General features: G+C 46.2%; 1 protein-coding gene across 1 annotated transcript in view; it reads right to left on the bottom strand.

Moving 5' to 3' along the window:
* Positions 1-24,426, bottom strand: part of TBXAS1 (thromboxane A synthase 1) — a 148,948-nt gene that overhangs the window by 70,201 nt on the left and 54,321 nt on the right. Inside the window, exons 4-5 of the mRNA XM_068550123.1 lie at positions 11,780-11,876; positions 3,808-3,924 (exon numbers count right to left, since the gene is read on the bottom strand). Coding sequence (XP_068406224.1) covers positions 3,808-3,924; positions 11,780-11,876 — 214 coding nt within the window. The remainder of the gene's footprint in view (positions 1-3,807; positions 3,925-11,779; positions 11,877-24,426) is intronic.

The following is a 24,426-nucleotide window of genomic DNA, read 5'->3' as shown; positions in this document are numbered from 1 at the left end:
CAATCAATGTGAGGTTAAAGTCCAGGGAAGCATCCAGAAACTTGGAGGGTCACGGACGCTGGGGAAGGAGGCAGTCAGGACACTGACATCTGGCAAGCAGCCCTCCCATCTTTCTCCCTCCACCCATCTTCCGTAGGATAGGAAGATCCTCCACCCCATCTACACTTTGGTGTAGAGTAGCGCTCCTTGCTCAAAGCCTCAAACCCTGCTCTTCATATGCAAAGAGAGCTGCTTTCGGAATTAGGAAAACTTTTCACTCCCAACAAAGCTCCCAACTCCAAGACCATTGTCTCAGTAGGGCTCAGGAGAGCCTCATGTGCAAAACTGAGCCAAGACCTCCTGTTCTGGACGTTGCCCGCTGCCACCTCCTTCTGAAGCAATGATTCAGTGGGGGAGAGAAAATCCAGGACATGATTTACGGAGCATGAAACACACAGACATTGGCTTAACATTTGAAAATTATTATCTTTGTCATGACCGTTTTAGTCCTCATGTTCTTTTCTATTTAACCAGCATTTAACACCTTTGGCTGCTCCTTCCTCCTTGAAAAGCGTTTCCCTTCCACATTCTCCTGGACTTCAGTTTCAAGCTGTTCTTCCCAAGTCATCTTTGTAGGTCTCTCCTCTGCCCCTCACTTATATATGGTTCTCCCCAGCCCTCTTCTCATGCTGTATACACTCCTGGGGTGACCTCACCCATGTCTGTGTTTTCTCTCTTTTGTAAAAATTTTCTTTTTTTTAGATTGAAATATAGTTGAGGTACACTATTACCTTAGTTTCAGGTGTACTACGTACTGGCGTGACATTTGCATTCATTATGAAACAATCACCACAATAAGTCTAGTAACCATCTGTCCCCAAAGTTATTACAGTTTTATTGAGCATATTCCTTATGCTGTATATTACATCCCCGTGGCCCCTGTCTGTGTTTTTGATGACCATCTTTCCTACCCTTCTCTCCTGAGCTCCATATCTGCAGCCAACTTCTGCCTGATGCATCTACTCAGATGCCTCCCAGACACCTTAAGTTCACCAGGTCTAAACTCTCCACAGGCGGGGACGAGGGTGACCAACTCTGCGCCCGGAATGGCATCCTTTCAACTGAAACCCAAGAACCTAAATTGAACTATATTGAGTAGAAAGATGATTTCCAATGGAGCTTTAAGTTCACTTGTAGAATATGTTAAACAATGAGCTAGATCTGAAGCAAAACCCAGGGAATCTATCTATGAAAATTTCTCTCCCCCATCCCTTCCCCCTCCCTTCCCCCTCCCTCTTATTTATGACTACTAGGCATCTCAGTGCTATGAACCACTTGGAGGAACTCTATTTTCTGCAGCTAATTCAGGCACTAAGAATTTGATTTCTGAACCAAAAGGAGAAAATGCTTTGGATTTCAGGAGCACTGAATTTGTTTGGGCAATGATGCTGTGTCAGTTTCTGGAGTGTATCCTGTAGGGTGTTAAAGAAATCTAGACCCCGATAAGATTCTTTTTTTTTTTCCTCTTCACTCCTCCCCGCTCCCTCCCCTTTTGGTTAACTCAACATTTTGAGTGACTAGGTGTAATAAAGATGACCCAAATAATGCTTTACAACTTTTTAAAGAAGCAGGCCCTTCCTTCAAACAAATTCTCCCATGAAACCTCGGTATATAACAGGGCTAACTGTGGAGCAGGGCTCCTGGTTCCAGCTGTAGCAGGACAGCCCCCTCCTCAGGTTTCCTTGTGGGTAATTTCTACCAGTGGTGGTTCCCAACTCTGGCTTTACATCAGAATCTCCTGGGGAGCTGTAAAATCCCCTCAGACCCAGGCTGCATTCCAAACCAAACCAATTTAATCTAGATGTGGGACCCAGACAGCAATGGTTTGCAAAGCTCCCCAGGTGACTCCAGTGTGTACCTGAGGCTGAGGAAGGCTGGGTCCTGCCCTCCCTTATCAGGCCAAGGCGCGCGAAGAAGGAACTGAGCGTGCGTGGGCCAGCCCTGGGGGGATCGGGGCGGGGGGGGGGGGGGGGGGGGGGGCCACGTTAGTGTGCGCTCTCGGCCGCCCTCCTGCGGGGGGAGGCTGCAGTTGCCCACTCCGGGTGAAGCATTAGCAAGCCCACACCACCAGAAGGCAGGCTACATTTCTCAAACAGCTTTACCAGTGAGAAGGGAGGTTTCTGTCTGAAACCTGTTTCCATACCTCAGTTGGTTCCAAACTTAGGCAGCAAATGGAGGAGTGTTGCTTCTGATACCCCTAGGTTTCCAAAGAGGTCCCATTTGCTTTATCTCCCTTCCTCCACCCTCCAGACAGTCCCTGGGACAGTCCTAGGGAGCTTCAGAACAAGATAGGAGAAGCAGTCAAGCAGAGAGGTTAAGAGCATTCTGGAACTGGGTTCTAATCTTGGCTTCGCCACACTTACTAGCTATGTGACATGAAGCGCATAATCCCTATGGGCCTCAGTTTCCTCATCTGTAAAATGGGATTGATAATAGTATTTACCTCACAGAGATGTGGTGAAGATTAAGTGTGCTAATACGAACAGGAAGCCTTACAGTGGTGTCTGGCACATGGTAAGAGCTGTGTGAGTGTTAGCTGGCTATGTAAAGGCTACATATGGAAACACAAATCAAAACCGCATTGAGGAAAAAAAACAACAGAAAAACCTCACTGAGGATGGGCAGGATCCCTGGTTTCTGAGTCTATTTGGATGGGATTAATTATGAAGTCTGGAACCCTCTCGTCTTCTGGGGGACTTCAGAAGACTTATAGGAATTCAGCAGGGCCATACAGGTGAGCATCTTGAGCTGAAGCTCAGAGTAGCTCTCATGTATTGAACTGAAGACAGGCCACTCCAAGGCCAGGCATTCTGGAACAGCTAGACCTGGTGGCTGGCTCTGGAAGGGCACTTGCCCTGGAGTTGCCCATGTACCTGGGACTCACACTGAGGCAACCCTTCAGCCACGTCACATCAGAAGGGCTCAAGGGCTCGGTCATGAGCTATTGCTGTTGCGGAATTCAGAACAGACGTCAAAGCCAGATCGGCAATTGAGGGGCCATCAGTGAGGCTCCGGTGTGAGAGAACTTGGTCAGGAAGCAGGACAAACAGTAAGTTTTATTTATACAGCTGGTAGGGAAGGGCGGGTCCCTGGGTGGGGGAAGGAGAAAGCCCCGGGTTTAAGAGCATCTTGTAAATGAGACTTTGCCCTCTGACTTGGCCACAAAGATTAACTTGGGCATAACCACTGCCCCTCCCAAGGGTTCTGCCCAAGGACATCCTTGTACTCCCAGCAATCCATGGCCACCTCTTCCCTATTTCAGACTTGATTCAAAGCTCACCCTCATCTCAAGATGTTCTCTAGTTCCTTGCTATGTACAGTGTTGTTCATTGTTCAGAAGCATCCACGTCCCCTGGGAGCTTGTTAGAGATGCAGAGTCTCAGACCCCACCCCAGACCTACTGCATCAGAATCTGCATTTTAACAAGGTTCTCAGGTGATCCGTTACACATGAAAGTCTGAGGAGGGCCCCTCCAGTTTTCTCCTGGGTGCCCCCAAAGGGCCCGGGGCAGAGCCTTGGGATTTAGCAGAAGTGCCCTGAGCGCTTGCTGACTCACTACAGATTCATGGCAGCTGGGGCTGCAGAAGGCTGGAGAAAGGGCAGACGCTCCAGTACAGTTTCCTGTGCTTTGGGGATAATAGGGAGGTTCGAAGGGCGTAGCGGGCGGGGCAACGGACAGGTGACGGCAAAGTGACCCAGCTCCCATCAGAATCTGGAGAGAGGAAACCTGCTCTCTATGGAAGAGAGTCTGCGTTTCCCAGGTCTTACCTCATTCAGCTTTTCAGGACTGAAAGCAGAAGTCAGGACACTTCTGACCTCTTCCCATCTTTTGTCACGTAAAAACAGGACACTGTTGGTTACCGGTTGGGGCTCCAAACCTGACGCCTGGTGGAAAGCGATAAGCAGAGAGTCAGGACGCAAGGGAGCCCAAGCCACCTCGGTGGCAATACAGTCCTCGATAAACGCTCTGCTTCAAGTCACCCGTGACCAATAATGAGGAGACTTCTCTTGCAAGGGTGTAAAGAATATAAAGGCTCATGCACAATGATCTCTAGATCCATGGCCGAGGACCCACCCGGAGCAGATTGGGGAGCGCCGCTGGCCCAACTCTATCTTGTTACTCTGTGGTCATCACTGTAAACAACTCAGCAGCTTCTGTGTGTTCCGCAGCCGCGCCCCCCCCCCCCCAACCCCGCCGCAGAGTGAGGGTTCCCGGAGGACCCAACAGCAGGCTTCTTGGAGGTGGGCTCATCTTTCCTGGGATTGAGTTTCATGTCTGAACTATTTGGCAAGGGGTTTTGTGTGGCTGGATTGGTTAGGTTGGGCCAGGAGTTGACAGACCCGTGTCTGGGTCTTTGGAATATGCCTGGGGGTGGGGGAAGGAGAGGGAAAGGGGAAAAAGAGAGTCCTTCAGAAGCGTACCCCAACAGAGCTGTTCCAAGAGAACTCCTTCCTGCCATGATGTTTCTGTGTTCTTTCACTCATTCATTCATTCATTCTTCTCATTCAGCGAATGTTTGTTGAATGTCTAATATATACGAGAAGTTGGCTATACGGTGCTGAATAAAGAAGACATTGCATTGGCCCTCAATGAGTTTGATAGTCTAGTAGGGAAGCAGACAGTTACCTCCTAAACTAACAAATAGCTGTCATTACATTTCATGGGAAAGTGAGTGTTATGAAAGGAGAGAGAGGGCAGCGAGGTGAGAAAATGATAGGGGATTAAATGGCCAGGAAGCCTTCTCTGAGGAGGAGGCAGTCCAGCTGAGTCTGGAAGCACACAGAAAATGAGGTCTCCTCATCCCTTCTTCCCAGGCCATTCTCTTCTTTCCTAAGACCAGCTACTCCCACCAAATGGTCAAAACTGGGGGCCCTCACAACTGTTCAGAGCCCTGAGCCCCGGGGCTGCAGGGTGAGGGGAAGTAGGGGGACGGGAGGACAAAGCATTCTTCAGAACTGCGTGTGATATACGGTTTTGCTGTTTCTTTTCACTGTTTTAATTATAGTTGAAACATGAAGCCAGCCACCATAACTCAAAAGCCTTGTAAAAACTCCTGTTCAGAGGAAAATGATAATTTTCTGATAAAATATGAACACTCAAAACAAGCTATAATACATAACTGCAAAGTATCTGGGGGGACTTAATTGTATATTAGAACCAAGTTGCTGGGATATTTTTTCTGCAGAGGAATACCTCTCTATATTTAGAATAAAATTCTTTAGGAGTGCCATGGTCACTATACAGAATTGTGGTTTCATGGAATTTTTAGAACATAACCCATCTGTTTGGGTTCCAGAATCAAAGGAGGAAATGGTACATTATGTATATTTGTATACTGGCAAATGCCAGTCCTGTGCCACACTACCTGTCGTAAAGCATTTCACTCCAAGGAAAGCTGGGTGGTGGTTTATGGGGTTCTGATGAAGCAGAAGAAATTGGAGATAAGAGTCAAGGTTGACTGGATTTTGTGTCTGTCCTTTAGACCTAAGGATTGGCTCCATGATAGTTTTTATCTTGCACTTGGAGGACAAATCCAGCCCTTGTGCAATATGACAGCATTGTCTCCCTCACCAGCTTGCCATGACAATACTCTCCCTTCAGCCTACAACTTCCATTAGAATTCTTCATTCTCTGATGGAAGATTTCAGAGGCATTGGTTAGAGTAACCGATCTATTTTCATTTCTAGATGTGATACTGGAAGAGGGAAAGTGGCAAATTGGTCATTTCAGAAGAGCAGTCGGATGGTGAGGGGACAGTCTGACAGATTTTAGAATGCGTAGCTGGAAAGAGAAGGCTTGGAAGATCAGATTGTGGTCCTTAGTCTGTACTTAAAAAATATCTATTGAATGCGTATTACATGGAAGAGAAGATTTGGCTCTTTTTTTTTGACCCTGGGTGGTAGAATTAGGTTCAATAGTGGGAGCTATGGGGAAAATTCCAGCTCCTCTAAAGGAGAACTTCCCAGTAGTCTAAATAACTAATAAAAATAACCTGCCTTGAGCGATGAGCCCCTGTCACTAGAGGCGGTACCCCACTTCTTGGAAATTCTGAACAGGAGGTTTGAGTGATCTGTGGGCAGCCCATCCCCGGATGAGACGCTCCCAGCTCAGGCTGCAGGGTTTCCAGTGCACAGCACAATGCTTCACATCAAACAACGAGACCTGTCTCAAAAGAGACAGGGGTCAGGCAAATGAGGTTGCCAACCTGGGTTTCTGATTCTCTGCAGCCTCTTTGGTCTTTAAGTAAGAACTTCTGCCTCTCGGAGCTGTGGACCCATCATGTGAGTTGACCCTTCTCCGATAAAGATGTTAAAAAGAAAAAGGAGGGACTTCCCCGGTGGCGCAGTGGTTAAGAATCCGCCTGACAATGCAGGGGACACAGGTTCGAGCCCTGGTCCGGGAAGATCCCACATGCCGTGGAGCAGCTAAGCCCGTGCGCCACAACTACTGAACCTGTGCTCTAGAGCCCGCAAGCCACAACTACTGAAGTCCACGCGCCTGGAGCCCGTGTTCCGCAACAAGAGAAACCACCGCAATGAGAAGCCCGCGCACCGCAACGAAGAGTAGCCCCCGCTCGCCGCAACTAGAGAATGCCCGCGCGCAGCAACGAAAACCCAACGCAGCCAAACATAAATAAATAAGTAAATTTATTTAAAAAAAAAAAGAAATGCAAAGCTGAAAAAAGTAGTCAGGTTTTGACTGCAGTGACGAGAGCTTCCCTAAGTCATGGGCCAAACCATTCTCACTTAAACTTAAATCTCCCTGCACACATTTGAAAACCAGAATGTTTTCTTTTACTCGATGTTTTATTTAAGAGAAAGGGGACGGGAAACTCTAGATGAGCTAGTTTTCAAAAGCTGCTGGTGGAGAGGGGCTTGTTGCAGGTGTGGGCGAGGCACATTCGTGGCTAACTGCCTGAGGCCCCTCTGTCCCTTGTGGGTGGCAGCGGGCAGGTCCCTGGGGGCCCAGCGCGGGTGGCCCGGTCCATCTGGAGCCCCGGCTGGGGTTTGCCTGGCTCCCGAGCTCTGTGACCAGCCGCGCAATCCTGCTCCCGGGATGGGGCACCGCTGCGGACACAGGGGGTAATAAGGTTTCCAGTGCCGTATTTGCCTCAGAGCTTTAGCAATCTTTGCCAGTGCCGAGCGCGGCGTGGTTTCACAGGAGCTCGTCCTATGATTCCGACATCCGTGTGGTGAGAGGGTGAAAGTAGCCCTGGAGAGGCTGTACCTGGCGAGCCAGGCCCTGGGGGTCCTGAATAAAACCACTCCCCAAATCTATCCCGTGGTTTTAGATGTGAGTCGATGGTGTGAACCTGTGCCTGGAGAGCTGACCCCCATGTTGCCTGTGAGGCCCTGAGGGCTGGCACCTCACCCCACACACGGGTGACCACCACCACCTTCCACTGCACTCCACAAACATGTGATGGAACCCGGCAGTGGGCATGCCTGCTGCCTGACCTGCTTGCCGTGCTCATCTCAGACCAGGTCTCAGAGCTCCTGGCAGCAGGTTTAGTGATCAAACACACCCTCTCCGTTCCCGTATCCAACTAGACCAACCCAACATGGGCCAAAGGCGTCCCTACCTCTTAGCACCCTTCCCACGGCTTCCCCAACTCTGGGCCTTAAGGACAGGCCAGGAGTATAGCGTTCTACTGCTGGTTAGGACCATTTCTGCTGAATCAAGCGGACCCAGCTCCAGTTTCCGCAGATAATAAATAAAGAGCTGCCCACGTGGCTTCATTGAGTACCCGATAGCGAGAAGGAGCTAATTAAAAATACTTGCATAAAAATAGCCGCGTCCAGAGGTGCCGGGGCAACTGAGGTTCTATCCATGCTAAGGAGACTGATGGGGGTTTAAAGATAAACTGTGGTTGCACCACTGGAAGCAATTTGAGGAAGTGTTGAGGGCAGTGATAGAGGCCCAAGGGGTCCATTCGGAAAATGGTCAAGAGAGAGCAGTCACGTTCCATGGAACTGAGAGCCTCAAAAATGCGAATGGGAAAGCATGATATAGGAACTGCCACCCTGGGTCCAAGCCGTAGAGTCTGTTCAGCCCGGTTTTCTTGAATTGGAAAAAAATATATCATTCACCAATTTTTGAATTCAAGTATTTGCTCAATACTGACTTGTGTCAGGGAGTTCCCTGTGGTGTCATCCCAACTGCAGCCAATGTACTCTATCAGTCCCTCATGGGATGCCTACAGGTCACACCAAATTTCAGAGCTGAACCCAGCTTCCCCATCCCGGCCGCTCTTCGTAGGCTGTCAGGGGCACACATAAGTCAAGCCTGGATTTGTGAGCAGAGATGGGTTCTTACAGCTGGAAAATGAAATCATGCGTTATTTAAGTTCCTTTTCACTTCATGTATCAAACTAATATGCTGAGGTATTTTCTGCATCACAAGGGACCATTTGGTAGAAGCTTGCATGGAGTAAGCGTTTACTGTTTACTGAATGAATGTATAATAAAGCTGAATCGCTGAACACTTAAGTAAACATGGCTTATTAGAGGGAAGGTGGCATGGTGTCAGGAAGAAAAAAATCATGCCTCGCTAATCTCCTTGAGTTCTTTGAGCAGATAAATAAGCATATGGGTAAGAGGGAACCACAGAACCCAATTTAATTTGACTTTCAAAACCTGTGAGAAAATCCCACTCTAGAGTTGGTTTTTTGAAGATTGAGTCACTAAGCGTTGTCTCGTCATGAATATGGGATTGGCTTAAAGACCATAAACAAAGCTAAAGATAAGTGGCTACATTCTCAGATGGAAAATTATAAACATTGGGGTTTCCTAGAGATCTAATCTTTGATGGATCTTTTTACATGTTTGTGAATGACCTACAAGAGGGTGTACATATTGAATCTCCAGGTACTACCTTGCTCATCTGGGGAGAATGTCAAGTTGATGGAGAGTCAATTCAGCTTGAACAAGAATGTATCGGATACTGAGTAGTCGTTATGTGTTTGGGCCCTGGAGTATAAAAAAAGAAGGACAAGGCTGAAAGTTAATCAAGTTAGGGTGAAAGCCATGCATTGATTCATGGTAAATAGTAGAAGGCACAATGGGAGCGATTGTGAAAATGAGTGATGCAGATGATCAATGCTGTTAGCATTCAGAGAAGGGGAAAAGTAAATGAGGGTTGAGGTAGGGAAAGCTTCATGGGGGGAGCAGAATTTGAGGAGAACCTGGAAGAATTCCAAGGGTTTGGATGGGTGTAGGAGAGGTGGAGGATCTTCTTGTTAATCGCAGCTAGTGCACGGTGAAAACCTGTCTCGCCTGCGTGTAAAGCAGGACTTATACACATAATCTCATTTAGCCTTACAACAGCCCAGTAAGGCAGAGCATATCCCTGTTTTCCAGAGGAAGAAGGGGAGGCTTAAAGAAGTAATTTGCTCAAGTTCACATTGCTAGTAAATATAAGACCCGCTGCTGTGCTGTCTCCAATTCTAGTGGAGGTGTCAGCGTGAGCAAAGGCACTGGGGCAGGGCTTCCCGGAGAGGTTGCAGAGAGAATGGAGAGGCCGCTCCAGCTGGGGAGCAGTGAGAGCTGAGGTGGGAGCACATGTAATGGATCTAAATTCTAGGGGCCCTTAAATCTCACCTGAGAAACTTGAACTTTGTCTTGAGGACACTGTGTTGAGTGAAAGAAGGAAATTAGAACCACATTCTGGAGGTTGGGGCCTAGAGATCTTAGTCAGGGGGTGGGGAAAAATAGGGAGGGTAGACACATGGTTTGGAGGAGAAACGGACTGAAACTGGGCAGCTTGACTTGGTCCCCTCTGCTTGAACGTGTATCTTGAGTATGTGTCTGCCCCCAGGACATCAGTCAGAGAGCAGCCCTATTCCAGGTCAGCTCGAGGGGTCTTACACCTTGGTTACATCTTGGATGTCATGTGAACGTGACAATAATGGAGACACATGGCTGACATGTCCCATCTCACTGCTCAGAGGCTCAGCTGTGGCCAAGAGCCGTGGCAGCCCTTGGAGTGCTTTCCATGCCTGCCAGCACGCGGCTTGGCGGTCAGGGCCCTTGACTCACTGGCTTCCTCTGTTTCTCTAATCAACCTTCCTTGCTGAGTCTGGGGGAGCAGCAATCTATGACTGCCTTTAACCATCAGACTCAGTTTCTAAAATCCCAGGGCCACAAAAACCTTCAGGGGACTTTGAACGGGGGAGTAACAACAGAGTATTTGGGGAGAGAGGCAAACAGAGGCAGAGAAGTGGCTAAGCTTCTGCGTTTCCTTCAGCCATTCTGAGGTGATGGAGGAGTTAGCAGGCCAGGCGATCACCCCCTCCCAGATCATCGCCTTCTAGTGGCCATGTGGCGCCTGGAAGTGTGCATGGTGCTCTGGGGCCGGAAGATAAGTGTGTTTTGGGCGAGGAACACTTACTCAATGAAACCCTGATAATCCAGAGATGTCACCTAGGCAGTGTTACAATAGCGACAGTAAAAAGAGCCCTGGACTTGAGTTGGGAGATGGCACATAAATCCCATTAGTCTTCCTCCTGTTAGTCATATGACCAGGGTTGTCACTTAACCTGAGCCTTAGTATCTTTGTCAGTAAATACAGATGATAATTGTACCAGTCTCATAAGTTCCTGTGAAACTGAATGAGAAAAAAAAAACCCACTCTGGACAGCTCAACCAGTACAGAAAGCTAGGGGGCTACTACTAATTTCTTTAAGACTCAGTCCCAGGCACCTTACGTCTAATAAGCCTTTCCTGGTTCCCATCCTGGATGGTGCAGTGTTTTCCATGCTCACCGTACCATATTGTACTGATCTCTTTCCTCTCTGCCTCTGTCACTAGACTATAAGCTCCTTAAGGACGAGACTGAGTTTTCTATCTCTTTCTAATCATTACCTAGACAGTGCCTGGTATATATGGCAAGTGTGCAGAAGTTTGTCAAATAACCAACAAAAGAGTGCATACGTTGCTTACTACTCCAATAAGAATGGAAGATGAGTTTAATTTGCCAAAAAAAAAACCCCCAAAAATGGTTGGCGCATAGTGATTCTCTGAATTCTCACAAGCAGCTATTTATTAACTCACTTTAGACTTTTTCCAAAAATCAAAATGAAAGTTATTGATCATCTCTACTAGAATTCTCATCTCCTCATTTTTGGAAAATATGGACAGCACTGAGCTTTGCCATTTTCTGTCACCTCTTCCATGCTTTGTGATTTCTCATCAAAGATAAAAAGCAGGGTATGTGCTTTCAAAAAAAGATGGAGTATGTACATCCTTTAGTGGGTTAGAGACTTGTTACTTGGGGATGAATTTCCCTCGTAATGTTACTTGTCTTCTTTTTCTAGCCTTAAGATGTTTATACTCTCTGGGAAGGATGTAAGCACGGGAAGCTTGATATTTTGCATTCCCTCTGATATTTATTAACCTTGCTCGGTCTTCCTCGGTCACTTGACTGAGGTCACTTGACCCTCTGGATTCCTCTAGCTTTGAACACAGCTTTAAAAACCCTCCCGGTTTTAGAATTTTATTAGCCCCAACTCCTCTTGAGCTTTAGCTTTCTTGAAGTGTTTCTTAAATGTAAATGCCGTTCTTTTGTAGCAGTACTATATATCTCTTTTGAAAACTCGCATTCACTGGGGAGCACAGTTTTGAGTTGAACTGATCTAAACCCTACAAAAGGCCCAATCACATCCCTGTTAGATGTGATGTGCTGTCCTTGCATCTTAGAATGATTCCCCATCCATCCATATGAAGAAAGAAAATTACATACCATTCTGTTGGTGAAGTTACTGAACTTCTCAACCAACACCTGCTTGATCATGTCTGGGTCAGAGACAACAATAAACATCCGACGACCAAGATAGTACCTGGGAGGAATAAGAAAATTACTTTAAAATGTGGTGTATTTATCTGCCCTCTTCTCCTTTCCATAAAGAATTCACAGTGGCTTAGAACGAAGGATTAAAGATAAATAGGAGGTAAAGGTGTGGAGAAGATGAGGAAATGCATGTGCTAAGCTTGAGGAAGAGCAGAGCTGTGATGATCTAACACCAAACTTCATTCCACAAACATTTATGGAATCCTGCCTTGTAGCAGTCCCTGGAGACTCTGGGGTGGATAAGATGCAGTCTTTACCCCCAAGGAGCTCATACCTTGATAGGAAAGACAGATCTATGAATTTAAACACAATAATAAGGAATTCATAAGATCCAGTAGTTAAGACCAAGGAGGAAAATGGCAGAGGTCAGTGTTGTCCATGTTTTCCAAAACGAGGGAGATAGGCATTCTAGCAAGAGAAGACCAGTAACTTGTATACTGGTTGTTGGAAAGAGTCTAAAGTGAATTAATAAACACCTGTGAGAATTCAGGAACGATTAAGCCTGCTGGGAAAGGGTTGAACATATGGTTGCTACACCTACATGTGAAGGAGCTCAAGAGATACTTATGACACTAATGAAGAAATGGAGGAAAGGCTTAGCCAGTCAGTGGTGGTGGTGAATTCCCACAGGAAGCTGCGCTTAAGGCCATGTTATGTTTATTAAAGTGCTGGGGGCACAAAAGCATGCAGACCCAGTCACAGCCTCCAAGGGTCTCACAGTCTGGTGGCAGTGACAATTAGGTAATCACCATACACTGTGACATCTGGCAAGCAGGGGTGACATTGGAGACACACCCAACTCAACCCCTGGAGAAGAGAGAATGAAGTCTTCCTAGAGGTGGTGCTTCCTAAAGTGAGTTCTGAAAGATGAGCAAGAGTTACTCCAGGAAGGTGGGTGGCAAAGGGGAGTGAGGGTGTACCAGGCAGACGAGTCAGTTGTGCAATTGTCCAGGGACAAGACTGCTTGGAGGAACTATGTGTGCTTGGCTACCAACTGTATAAAGCAAACTAGAGTGATGAAAAGTGGGCCCACTGCATAATGCCATGTTTTTAGTACTGTATATGGAATTATATTTTCAGGATGTAATGTGATCGCTGGCATATCCAGCTCAGAGCAGTAAGGAACAAAGTCATACGACATGAAAGCAGCAAAGTTTACTTTGATTTCTTAGTTACTTAAAACTTTTCATGAGCTAAAAGTGTCTTTAATGTTTTAACTCTTCCGCTTCTCACTAACTAGGGGAAAAAAAATATTTGTCTGGCACAGGTCAGGCACTCAGAAATATTCATCTGAGTGATCATATTTCCCAAAACGGTTAGAGAAACCTTTGGGACACAGGAATTCAACAGATGTGGTAGAAGAAAGAATACTAACTAGTTTTTAAAAATTGGTTTTAGCCAAGAAGACCAAAAATAACCCAGTAAGACCATAAACCAATGCTTTTGTAAACTTTATGGGGTGTGTCATGGAATTTTTTGAGAATCTAGTGAAAGCTGTGGACATTCTCCTAAGAAAAATGGACATTCACAGCATTTTAAGATAAAATTTGAGGTGTTCTTGGACCCTTGAAGCCCACTCTAGAGCAATGCTTCTCAAACTTAAAATGTCACCTGGGTTTGAAGAAACAACGGCTGAAAATGTCTCCAATTTGGCAAAAGGCAAAAACTTACAGATTCAAGAAGCTGAGTGAACCCCAGGTAGGAGGAACCCAGAGAAATTCATGCCAAGACACATCATAACTAAACTTCTGAAAACTAAAAAATAGAAAAAATCTTGAAAGCAGCCAGAGAAAAAGTAACATATTATTCATAGGGAACACCAATTAAAGGAGAGCAGATTTCTTCTCAGAAACCATGGAGGCCAGAAAGAAGTGACACATTTTTCAAATGCTGAAAGAAGAAAACTGTCCACCACAAGTTCTACATCTGGTGAAAATATCCTTCAGGAAAGGTGAGAAAATAACAATATTTTCAGATGAAGGAAAACTAAGATAATTTGTCACAAACAGACTTACCCTTCGAGAGTGGCTAAAGGGGACTTCTCTGTTGGTGCAGTGGTTAAGAATCTGTCTGCCAGTGCAGGGGACACGGGTTTGCTCCCCGGTCCGGGAAGATCCCACATGCCGCAGAGCAACAAAGCCTGCCCACCACAACTGTTGAGCTCACGCGCCGCAACTACTGAAGCCTGCGCACTTAGAGCCCATGCTCCGCAACAAGAGAAGCCACCGCAATGAGAAGCCCGCACGCCGCATCGGAGAGTAGCCCCCGCTCGCCACAACTAGAGAAAGCCCGCGCACAGCAACGAAGACCCAATGCAGCCAAAAAGAAAACAACAACAACAACAAAAATAACAAACAAAAAACCGCCCCCCCAAAACCAAAAAGAACGGCTAAAGGAAGTTCTCCAAACAGAAGGAAAATGATAACAGAAGAAATCTTGGAACTTCAGAAAGGAAAGGAAAGAAGAACAATGGAGTGGGTAAACAATTATGTTTCTTAAATTTGATGATTGAAGCAAAAATTATAACACCATCTGATATGGTGTTCAATATATTTAGAGAAAAAAGATAGTTATATTTTAAAACTAAAGAGGATAAAGGGATCAAAATGAAAATAAGTTTTCCTCACGTTACTCAGCGTGGTAAAGCATTGATACCAGTAGATAGTGATAAATTAAGCACGTACATTTATGTAACCACTAAGAAAATTATGCTGTAAAAAGTGATATACAAAAACATTTTTTGGAATAAGTCATGATAGAATTTTTTTAAAATTTGGCCAATACATTGGCCAAAAAACGAACCTCACACCTTACATAAAAAATCAACTCAAAATGGATCACGAGCTTAAATGTAAAACAAAACTTTTAGAAAAATTAGGAGAAAATCTTTGGGATCTAGGACTAGGCAAACAGTTTTTAGACTTGACACCAAAAGTACAATCCATAAGAGACATAAATCAATAAATTGGATGTCATAAAAAATTGCCCTTTGAAAGACCTGCTAAGAAGATGAAAAGACAGTCAACAGACTGGAATAAAGTATTTGCAAACCATACATCTGACAAAGGACTCACATCTAGAATATATGAAGAACTTTCAAAACTCAACAGTTAAAAATCAAAAAATCCAGTTAAAAAATGGGCAAAAGACATGAACAAACATTTCACTGAAAAGGATACATGTATGCCAAGTAAGCACATGAAAAGATGTTCAACATCATTAGGCCATTAAAGAAATGCAAATTAAAACCACAATGAGATCTCACTATACATCTCTCAAAATGGCTAAAATTTTTAAAAAATAGCATTAAATGCTAATGAGCATGTGGAGAAACTGAATCATTCATACATTGCTGACAGGAACATAAAACATTACAGTCACTTTGGAAAATAGTTTGGCAGTTGCTTATAAAACTAAACATGTATTTACCATATGACTCAGCAATCGTGCTCTTGGGCATTTGTCCTAGAGAAATGAAAACTTATGTTCTCATAAAACATGCACATGAATATTCATAGCACCTTTATTAGTAATAAACAAAAACTGAAAACAGCTCAAATGTTCTTCAGCTGGTGATGGTAAAACAAACTGTGATACATCCATACAGTGGAATACTATGTAGCAATAAAAAAAACCCTCAAGCTATTGAAGCATGCAATGACTTGGATAGATCTCAAGGGAATTATGTGTGTGAAAAAAGCCAACCTAGAAAGGTTGCATATTATATGATTTCATTTATATAACATTTTTGAAATAACAAAATTATGGAGATTGGGAAGAGATTAGTAGGTTCCAAAGGATAGGGATGTGTGTGTGTGTGTGTGTGTGTGTGTGTGTGTGTGTGTGTGTGTGTGTGTGTGTGTGATGGGGTGGTATGGCTATAAAAGGTAAAACTAGAGAGGCTTGTGGTGATGGAACAGTTTTGTATCTTAGCTGTGTGGTAGTGGTTACACAAACCTACACGTGATAAAGCTGCATAGAACTCTACACACACACACAGACACACACATACACAAGTGCATGTAAATCTGATAAAATCTGAATAGGTATTATGGTTTGTACCAACGTCAATTTCCTAGTTTTGATAATGTACTATAGTTATGCAAGAGGTTACCATTGGGGGAAACTGGGTAAATGGTACACAGGATCTCTTTGTACATTCTTTGCAACTTCCTGTAAATCTATAATTGTCTCAAAAATTTTAAATGGTTATTTTTTTAAGATTGATTTATTATTTATTTATTTATTTTATTTATTTTTGGCTGCGTCGGGTCTTAGTTGCGGCACACAGTATCTTTCATTGCGGCGCACGGGCTTCTCTCTAGTTGTGGCGTGTGGGTCTTCTCTAGTTGTGGCGCACAGGCTCCAGGACGCGGGGGCTCTGTAGTTTGTGGCACGTGGGCTCTCTCGTTGAGGTGCGCGGGCTCAGTAGTTGTGGCACGCAGGCTTAGTTGCCCTGCAGCATGTGGGATCTTAGTTCCCTGACCAGGGATCGAACCCGCGTCCCCTGCATTATAAAGCAGATTCTTTACCACTGGACCACCAGGGAAGCGCCTCAAATTTAAAACGTATAAAAGTCACTTGGGAGCTTACTAAACTATAGAGTCACAGCTCTGCTCCTCACTGGAGCAGATATAGTAGGCCTGGGAGGGGCCTAGGAATCTGCATTTTAACAGGCTCTCCAGATTCTGATGCAAGATGACTACTCCCACATTTCAAGAAACACTGTCCTAGGGCAGTTGTTTTCGGCCTCAACGACTGATCAAAACCACCTGCCAAGCGTTCAGAAAATAATGATGTCTGGACCTAGCCAGACCTACCTGACCAGAATCTCTGGGGTGGGACCCAGTTCCCTCTAAATTTAATAAGTTCTGCAGGAGATTGATTGACAGTAACCAGCTTGGGGGACCCACAAACCCCATGTTAAAAACCCTGCTTTATATTTAACTAAAATTCACACCCATCCTCATTTCCTTAAATTCTTAGATCTAAAAGGAAACATTTACATTGGGATGCACACATACTTTGGTAATATATTTGTATTGATTTAGTTATTACCAAGATAATTTTTTTTTGTTTTTCAAAAAGAAACAAAATAATACTTCTACATTCAAATGAAAGTTGTCCTTCCAAGTAGGCACCTGGGGAGTCTTTGTGCTTTTCTCTAGTAATATTGCTAATGCTAAAAACAGTTTTGTCACAATTTCTTTAGAATTGCTTCAGAGCTGGTTTCTGAACCTCGTGAGAAAACTGGCCCCATTTTACATGTAAATTGTGTAATCTTGTGAATTTATATTTACACAAATACTCTTCTGCAGTTTGAGGAGCTCCTGGAAAGATCTTGAACAGAGAAACCTGTAAATGAAGTTTGTTTTTCCTTTTGGGTGCCTGGATGGCTCCACTGTTTTTGTCTGCCCAGCCCTCCTTGAAGAAGCACCCTCTCCCATCCCATGCAGTGCTGAAGGAGCTGTCGACGATAGCACCCTGTCCCTCTGGTCACGGGGATGGACTCACCATCCAGGCATGGCCGATCATGGTATCTCATCTCCTTGGCAACAGTGACTGGTCCACAGGATGGACACACATGACTGAGTCAGGGCCAGTCAGAATCCTTCACTGGATGTATATACATGGAAACTGCATGAGGAAAGCTCTGTTTTTCTCCTGGAGATGCTAAACTGGGAATATATGAATCCAGAGCTGTTGGTGGCCATGTTTTACCACATGGTGAGAACTGCCTGCAGAAAGCTCTAACAGGGACAAGCAAGAATTTAAGACAAACATGGAGAATGTCAAGGATGTACAAATTCCAGGTCAAGGTCCGCTTCCTGTAGTCTTCCTTGCATCCTCCAAGCTTAAGTTAGCTTGTGCTTTTAGGTTCGTTTGAGTTGAGTTTCTATCATTTGTAATCCAGAAGTCCTAACCAATACGGTACCCCTTTTCCTTCTCAACCTTCTGGAATACCTATGCCATTCTGCCTCACAAAACGTACTTCCCCACGAGGGTCTGATCTCAGTTTCATACACTGGTGTGAACGTATGGCCACGTCTTACTGCCTCCTGAGATGGGGTGGTATACTGCAAAGGCACATGGGCTAGGGCCTGGGAGTCAGGACCCAGGACCATCCAGCTCTGCTACTCACTCAGACAACCATCGTAGGCAGACTCTGGAAATGCCCTGCGTTTCAGCTTCCTCGCCTCTGAAATATGGGAGCAAACCTAGGCAATCTCTGCAGTTTGTCTATCTCTAAATCCTCTAATTCTTATGAATTAAAAAGGAAATTGAATTATGGTCTTTGAATTTTAAGTCTACTCTCTCTAGGGCGTGAAAGAACATCCTGTATCAGTGAAGTATTTGAATGGCTTGAGGACCCTTCTTAGAACCTTTGGGGAAACCACAATCGTTAGTGTTTATTGAGTGCTCACTACCTACCAGGCCTTGTTCTAAGTGTACTGGCCTGTAGGATCTCATTTAATCCTCATAGAAAATGGACGGGGTAGTTATCATACCCACTTATCAGAATAGGAAGCTGAGAATTAGAGACATTAAGAAGTTGCCCAAGACAGGGACCTGATCCCAGTCTGACGGCTGCCAAAGCTTGGGCCCCTGGCCGCGACCTTGCCGCCCATCTGCCCCGGCGACACGCTTCCCCAGGCCAGCCTTGGCGGAGCAGCTCCAGCGCTGAGGGGGTGTGCGGGTAGCCAGGCTTCCAGCTGCGCAGACTGTGTCTTTTAAAGGTGGAAATTCAGAGCAGCTTCTTGTTTAAATAACCCCAGCCCAATTATGAAGGTAACTTCTTGCTTCCCGCTAATTTAAATGTATGTATAGTCACTTTGGGGGGCAAAAAGTTCTTAGCCAGTTATGCATTTATACTTATGTAGGTACATAAGAATGTTCTTACTCAACTCTGAAGCACCTGGTGCAAGAGAAGATTTAGGCAAATCAGTGAAGTATTGTGCAGACAAAAACAACACTTGTTTGACTTGTTTAATTAGCCGTTTTCTTTTCTTTTTTTTTAACTGGCCAGTCAGTTTGACCAAACTAGTTCACAGCTGCCTTCTGGGAATCGAGGTGGGTGCCCGGCCCTGTTCTGGAAGGCCTGCCCCCATCAGGGGTGGCTGACCTCTAAAGGCTGTTGACCGGGAGGCACCTATAGGCACCAGCACGAAAGGGTGTCCAAGTCACACAGCTGAATGGAAAAGCACATTGTGAAACAGTACCTACAGTTGTGGAAACAAATAATAGCCTATCTGACAGTTCATTCAGCAAGCGTTTATTGAGCACATACTCTGTGTCAGGCGCTAGGCTCAGGCGTGTTAACGATATCTATGGAAAAACCCTGGAGTAAGATACATCAGCTAACAGTGCGTATATCTGGATCAGGCAATCGTGGGGGACTTCCGCTTTTCACGTTGTGCATCTCTTTAATGTTCCAGTGGTTTACAATGAGTGCTTTTGTGATAAGAAAAGGAAAGAAAAAAGACTTTTGTCATTGGATCGGCCCCACTGAGTCTTTCAGGAGTCGAGGTGGGTGTTGGCCGTGGTGCAGCTTCCAGGACTTGGGTTCAAGGCCCTGCCCTGTGATTTAACAGCTGTGTCACCTTGAGCGAACCACAACCTTCCTGAGCCAATTGCCTTGATGAAAGAGGCTGTTATGAGGGTCAGATGAGAAACATGAGAATGCACTGTCCACAGTAGGGTTTTAGGCAAATGCCGGTCATGAGGTCATGATAACCTCCCCGTCAGGAGTGAAGGTCCCTGTTCCCGGGGTGGGGGGCTACACCCGACTGATGCCGCTTTGTAGGGAATGAAGGAGCTGGGTGAGAAGTGCCCCCGGGAGATCGGGTGACATGCCGCTCCTTTCCCTTGTTTTAGCAGAAACAATCTGAGTGCGCTTCCAGAGACTTCTGGTTTCCAGGTAGGGGCTGAAGGATTGATGAGGGTCTCTAGCAACTCTGACAGCTGCTACACAGCGAGCAACTGATGAACCCTTGCCTCGGTGACAGGGCTCTGTCCCAGCAGGCAGAAGATGCTAATAGGGTAACTGCTGTCCTGCCCTTAAGCCTGACCTCTGGCTTGGACTGTAGACACGGAAGTGGTGGGCAGCTCAGTGGCGAAGGGTGGGCGTTGACTGCTGGAGATCACGTGGTGAGTGTCGGAGACTCTCAACCTCCAAAACGTTCAGAGGGAGCTAAGCAGGCGTCCAGTGCTGGGAGCTTTCAGAGGAGCGGGCCCTTGGCTGGGCGGCACTCAGTGCTGCCAGAGAGAGCACGGCCCCCGCAGTCCTGCGGATCTGTCCCTGCTCGGCTCGGTGGCGCATCCTGCCCTTTCTCATTAGCCATCTGATCTGTCATTGGACCAAGGCAGTCTTGAGTTAGCCAAGAGGCGCAGCCCATTCAAGCTGCCAGGGACACTTTTCTTGAGGAGCCAGTGACAGTCACAGGTCCCTGGAGTCGGGAGCTGCTTTCTTCCAACTCCCACCTGTCACTCGGATCAAGGTGTGCATTTCCTGCCCAGGGAAGCCTCGGGGCACTCATGCCTGGGGGCTGACCCTGACCTCAGAGAGCCCTACAGAGCCTGATGGACTGAGTCAGCCCTTTCCCTCTCTGCGGTACCCGGGGCCCGGTCGGCTCCCTTTTCCTGCCCTCAGATACTGGTGGAGTCTCTGGTCCTTCACTTCCTGGATGGGCTTTCTCAGATTTATGCCTCCATCACTCTGGCTTGTCTTCCTGACCTGCTGCTTGTCTACACGTGGGCCCTGATTCAGTTACAGAGGGCTTTGTAAAATGCGAGTCTGATTGCATCACTCCTTGCTTAACACCCTTCAGTGGTTTGTCTCCATCAAGGCCTTTGGGAGTCTTTAGCACATTGTATCACTGCAACATCCTTCACAACCCAGGCCCCGCCTTGCTTTTTGGCCTCATCCCTCCCTATTTTCCACCACCCAAAAGCCAGTACTGATGATCAACCTGATTTACTGAAACTCTCCAGCACCCCTCCCATCCATGGGGGCCTTTGCACATGCTGTTCCCCTGCCTCCCTGGAACAGCCCTCCTTCTTTTTATCTTGCCGGGTTAACTCCTAGCAGTTCTCTACTAATTGTAATTGTTTTCTTGGCTGCCTTTTTACTTGGTTGTGTGTGCTTTAAACGCAGGGATCTGGTCTTTTTATAACTTTGATGTGTAACATTTGCTATGGTGTTGGCCATGCAGTAGGAGTTAGTGGAGTGTGCTGTATTCCAGTCCCAACCTCTAACGCCCCTGGGCCCAGGCCCCATCTCTCTCACTAGGACTACTGCAGTAGCTCCCTATAGAGGTCTCTGCTTCCAGACCAACAGCCACATCGAGGCCAAGTCTACCTTTGTGAAACGGAAGCTGACTGTGCTGTCCCACTACCAGTAAACCTCTAATGACTTTCCATTGTTTGAAGCAAAAAGTCCAACTTCTTGACTGCAACAAGGAGCCCTGCAGGACCTGTCTCCGTGTCCCACTCCTCTTCCACCAAGGTTTCCAAACCTTCTCAATTCATGGTACCCTTAGTGACTCAGTAACTTTTCATGCCCCCCGCAAGGCCAAAAGAAGTACCCAACAGTCTCATTTTTAAGCAGTTAGGCCCAAACAACTTAATAAGTATTGACGTTGTAACAACTTAGTAGACATTTGAAAAAAGAATGTGCATACATTGAAAGTAGTTCTCACCATGACCAACAGATGTCGCTGTGTTCCCCGTGAATATGGAAAATATCCCAGGAAGCCCCTGTGAATTCTCTATGGCACCTTTGGGGGCCTTAGCACACGGTTTGGGAACTACAGCCACGCACTGTTGCTGTGAAACAGTTATTTGTGGTTCCCCACACGTGCACTATTTCTCTATGGTTCCATTTGAAGTCCTGGTCTCCATCTTGTCTGGAAAACCTTTCTGACAGTCGGGTCACCTGTCCCTTCTTCTGTGGACTCTTCTCGGACCCTTTGCTTCCCACAGTTCCCATAGTACCTTGTCCATTCCTCTGCTGATTTGCATCTCAGTGTTTTATTTCTTAACAGGCTCCTTACTACTCTGTGAGTTCTTTGAGGACAAAGCCCTGTCTTATTTTTCCTTTCATCCCCAAGAAGCTGGCAGAGTGCCTCGTACCGATGAGTAAATGGGAAGATGATTCTGTGACTGCCTTTCTAGTTCTGAGAAATCACTTCTTGTCCTCCTGGTTTCCCAATTCCTGCCACTGGCAGATCTGAAGCCAGACTTGAACCTCGTTTCTCTTTACTCATCTTTATCTTGCATTCCCAAAGTCACTGGTCTCTGTCCCTTCTAAAACGTGTGGCCCACTCTTTCTCCTTCTCTTCTACCAACTGACAGGGGCATCACCTGCATGCCTGCCCTACTGGCTTCTTCACCTGGGCGCCTACCTTGGTGGCCGTCTTAGGTCTGCCTATGCATGGAGTCACCGTTGGCAGCTGGGCCCCCATTGCAACCCAAGGGCTCTGCCAAAGGTCTCGTCTGAGTCAAAGTTTCCATGACGTGGTGGACCGAGTCATGCTGCTCAGATCCCGCTCCCGCAGAGAGTGTGGTCAGCAGAGAGCCTCCAGCTTCCCTCCAGGGTCACCTAATGGCAACCGGTCAATCCATCTGTGTCTCCATCTCCAGCTGTCAACTTCCCCACCTCCCACCGTTCCCACCCCAAGGTCCTTCTCCAACTGTTCTTACTGGGTAGACCATTCTTCTCTATTCCTCTTCATCTCCCTGTTATTCAAGTCTGTGCTCGGCTACTTCCTCCTCCTGGAAGGCTTCTCTGCCTTCACTGACCCATGATTCTACCCAATTTGTGGCTTCAGGTTGCCTGTTCGACATGGCGTATGCAGTCACTCATTACCTGGCATTCTTGTGCAACTTGGACCAGGTCTGTGTTTTTCTTCTAGATTAGATGCCCGATTTCTTCAGGAAAAGAGACATGAGTGATACTTTTGGGAAAGGGAGGGGCGGTATCTCCCGCCACCATCAGCTCAGTGTTATACGCACAGCAGAGGCCGAAATAGCCGTTGAGTGGACGATGTCTGGTGTGAGGCCCGCAGCGAGTTCTTCCAGATGTGGGGGAACCGTCTCGTCTGTCTTTGTGCCATTGGAAGACATAGACACAGACTGACGTGAGTGTGGGAAAGGTCATACAGAGGGGAGGAGTGCACAGCCCTCCCAGGAGGAGTGGGGACCTGATGGTAGAACGAGCTTTGCATTTGGAGTTAGAACTGGGTGACTTGGGGCAAGTCCCTTGAGTCTTGGGGTCACAGTCTCTACACCTGGTGGACTTCCGAGGTATTGGGTAGGAAACAGGTCTCACCACTCTTCTTTAAGGACCTTCTAGGCTGCTGCTGGGGATATGCTTGCTTGGTCCCTGGGTGGGTTTCTAAGTAGTGAGAACAGGGGGTTAATGAAGACTTGGGTCTGAGTTCACATGAGCAGGCCTGGAGGAGCTTCTTTGTCCTTAAGACGAAGGGCCCTTCTAGCCCTGCTGAACTGTGGCCACCTCAAGCTCCAGTCAAGCTTTCTCCCAAACAGAGCTATGGCTAAACGAGGGAATTGGGCAGCAAGGGGGAAAATTATCTGAGACAAACCTATAATGATAAACCTCTCTACTCTATTGGATATACCCACCCATTTAATTTATTCAGTTAATAAAACTTATTCCCCAGAGGGGGACAGGCAGAGGTAAGCTACAAACCAATCTGCCTGCATGAGCATGGATATATATGTATATCTCATAACAATAAAAAAAGAGTAATTAAGAGATGTATTGAAGTGTATAGAAATCCTGAAGGACACTGAAGATTCCAATTCAAGTTACTGTTCTTGGCGCAAATGTAATTCAATAGGGAACAGATAAATAAAAAGAAAGAAAAAACAAATTGAGAACAGATGTTAGGCAAGCAATTTTTTTCACAATAAGAATCATAAACATGAAGAACTTTGCCTATAAGGCTAAGTTGTTGATGCAAACAGCATCAAGCTACTAAATAAATAGTTAGATGGCACCGCAGGGACAAAGAAACATTAAAATAGTCATTTGGCTGTCCCAGAATATTTGTGCCCACACGGCTATGCCCAGGCGTGTAGATTCTCAGGCATCAGAGAGAGCTCTGTGTGTGTGTGTGTGTGCGTGTGTGCGTGTGTGTGTGTGTGTGTGTGTGTGTGTCCTGTTACATAGAATATGTGCAGGACATATATTTGTGCGAGAGTATGTAGCAAAATTTCCCCTCCCCCAATGATATGTGGACTCAGAATATGAACTTAGGGGCTTGGCAAAAGCTAGAATCACTTCTGAAAAGACACTGTGACGAGGAACCCCAGGCCATCAGAGGAATGTGCTGTCCTGGGCTAGGTATAATTAGAAAGCCCAGATGTGGAACTCTCAAGAAAGGAGAATTTAATGGCCAAAGAATTCTAGACTCAGTTGGAGAGAAACAAGAGGCAGTGGGGATAATTAAAGCACAGATCATAGTATTTTAGAAATAGAAGGAAGCTTCAAGATGATCATTCTAGCCCAATGCCCC

This window comes from Eschrichtius robustus, chromosome 8 (assembly GCF_028021215.1).
Source record: "Eschrichtius robustus isolate mEscRob2 chromosome 8, mEscRob2.pri, whole genome shotgun sequence".
Taxonomy (NCBI): Eukaryota; Metazoa; Chordata; class Mammalia; order Artiodactyla; family Eschrichtiidae; genus Eschrichtius; species Eschrichtius robustus.
Note: the sequence above shows the minus strand (reverse complement) of the source record. Positions and strands in the feature narration are given on the sequence as shown.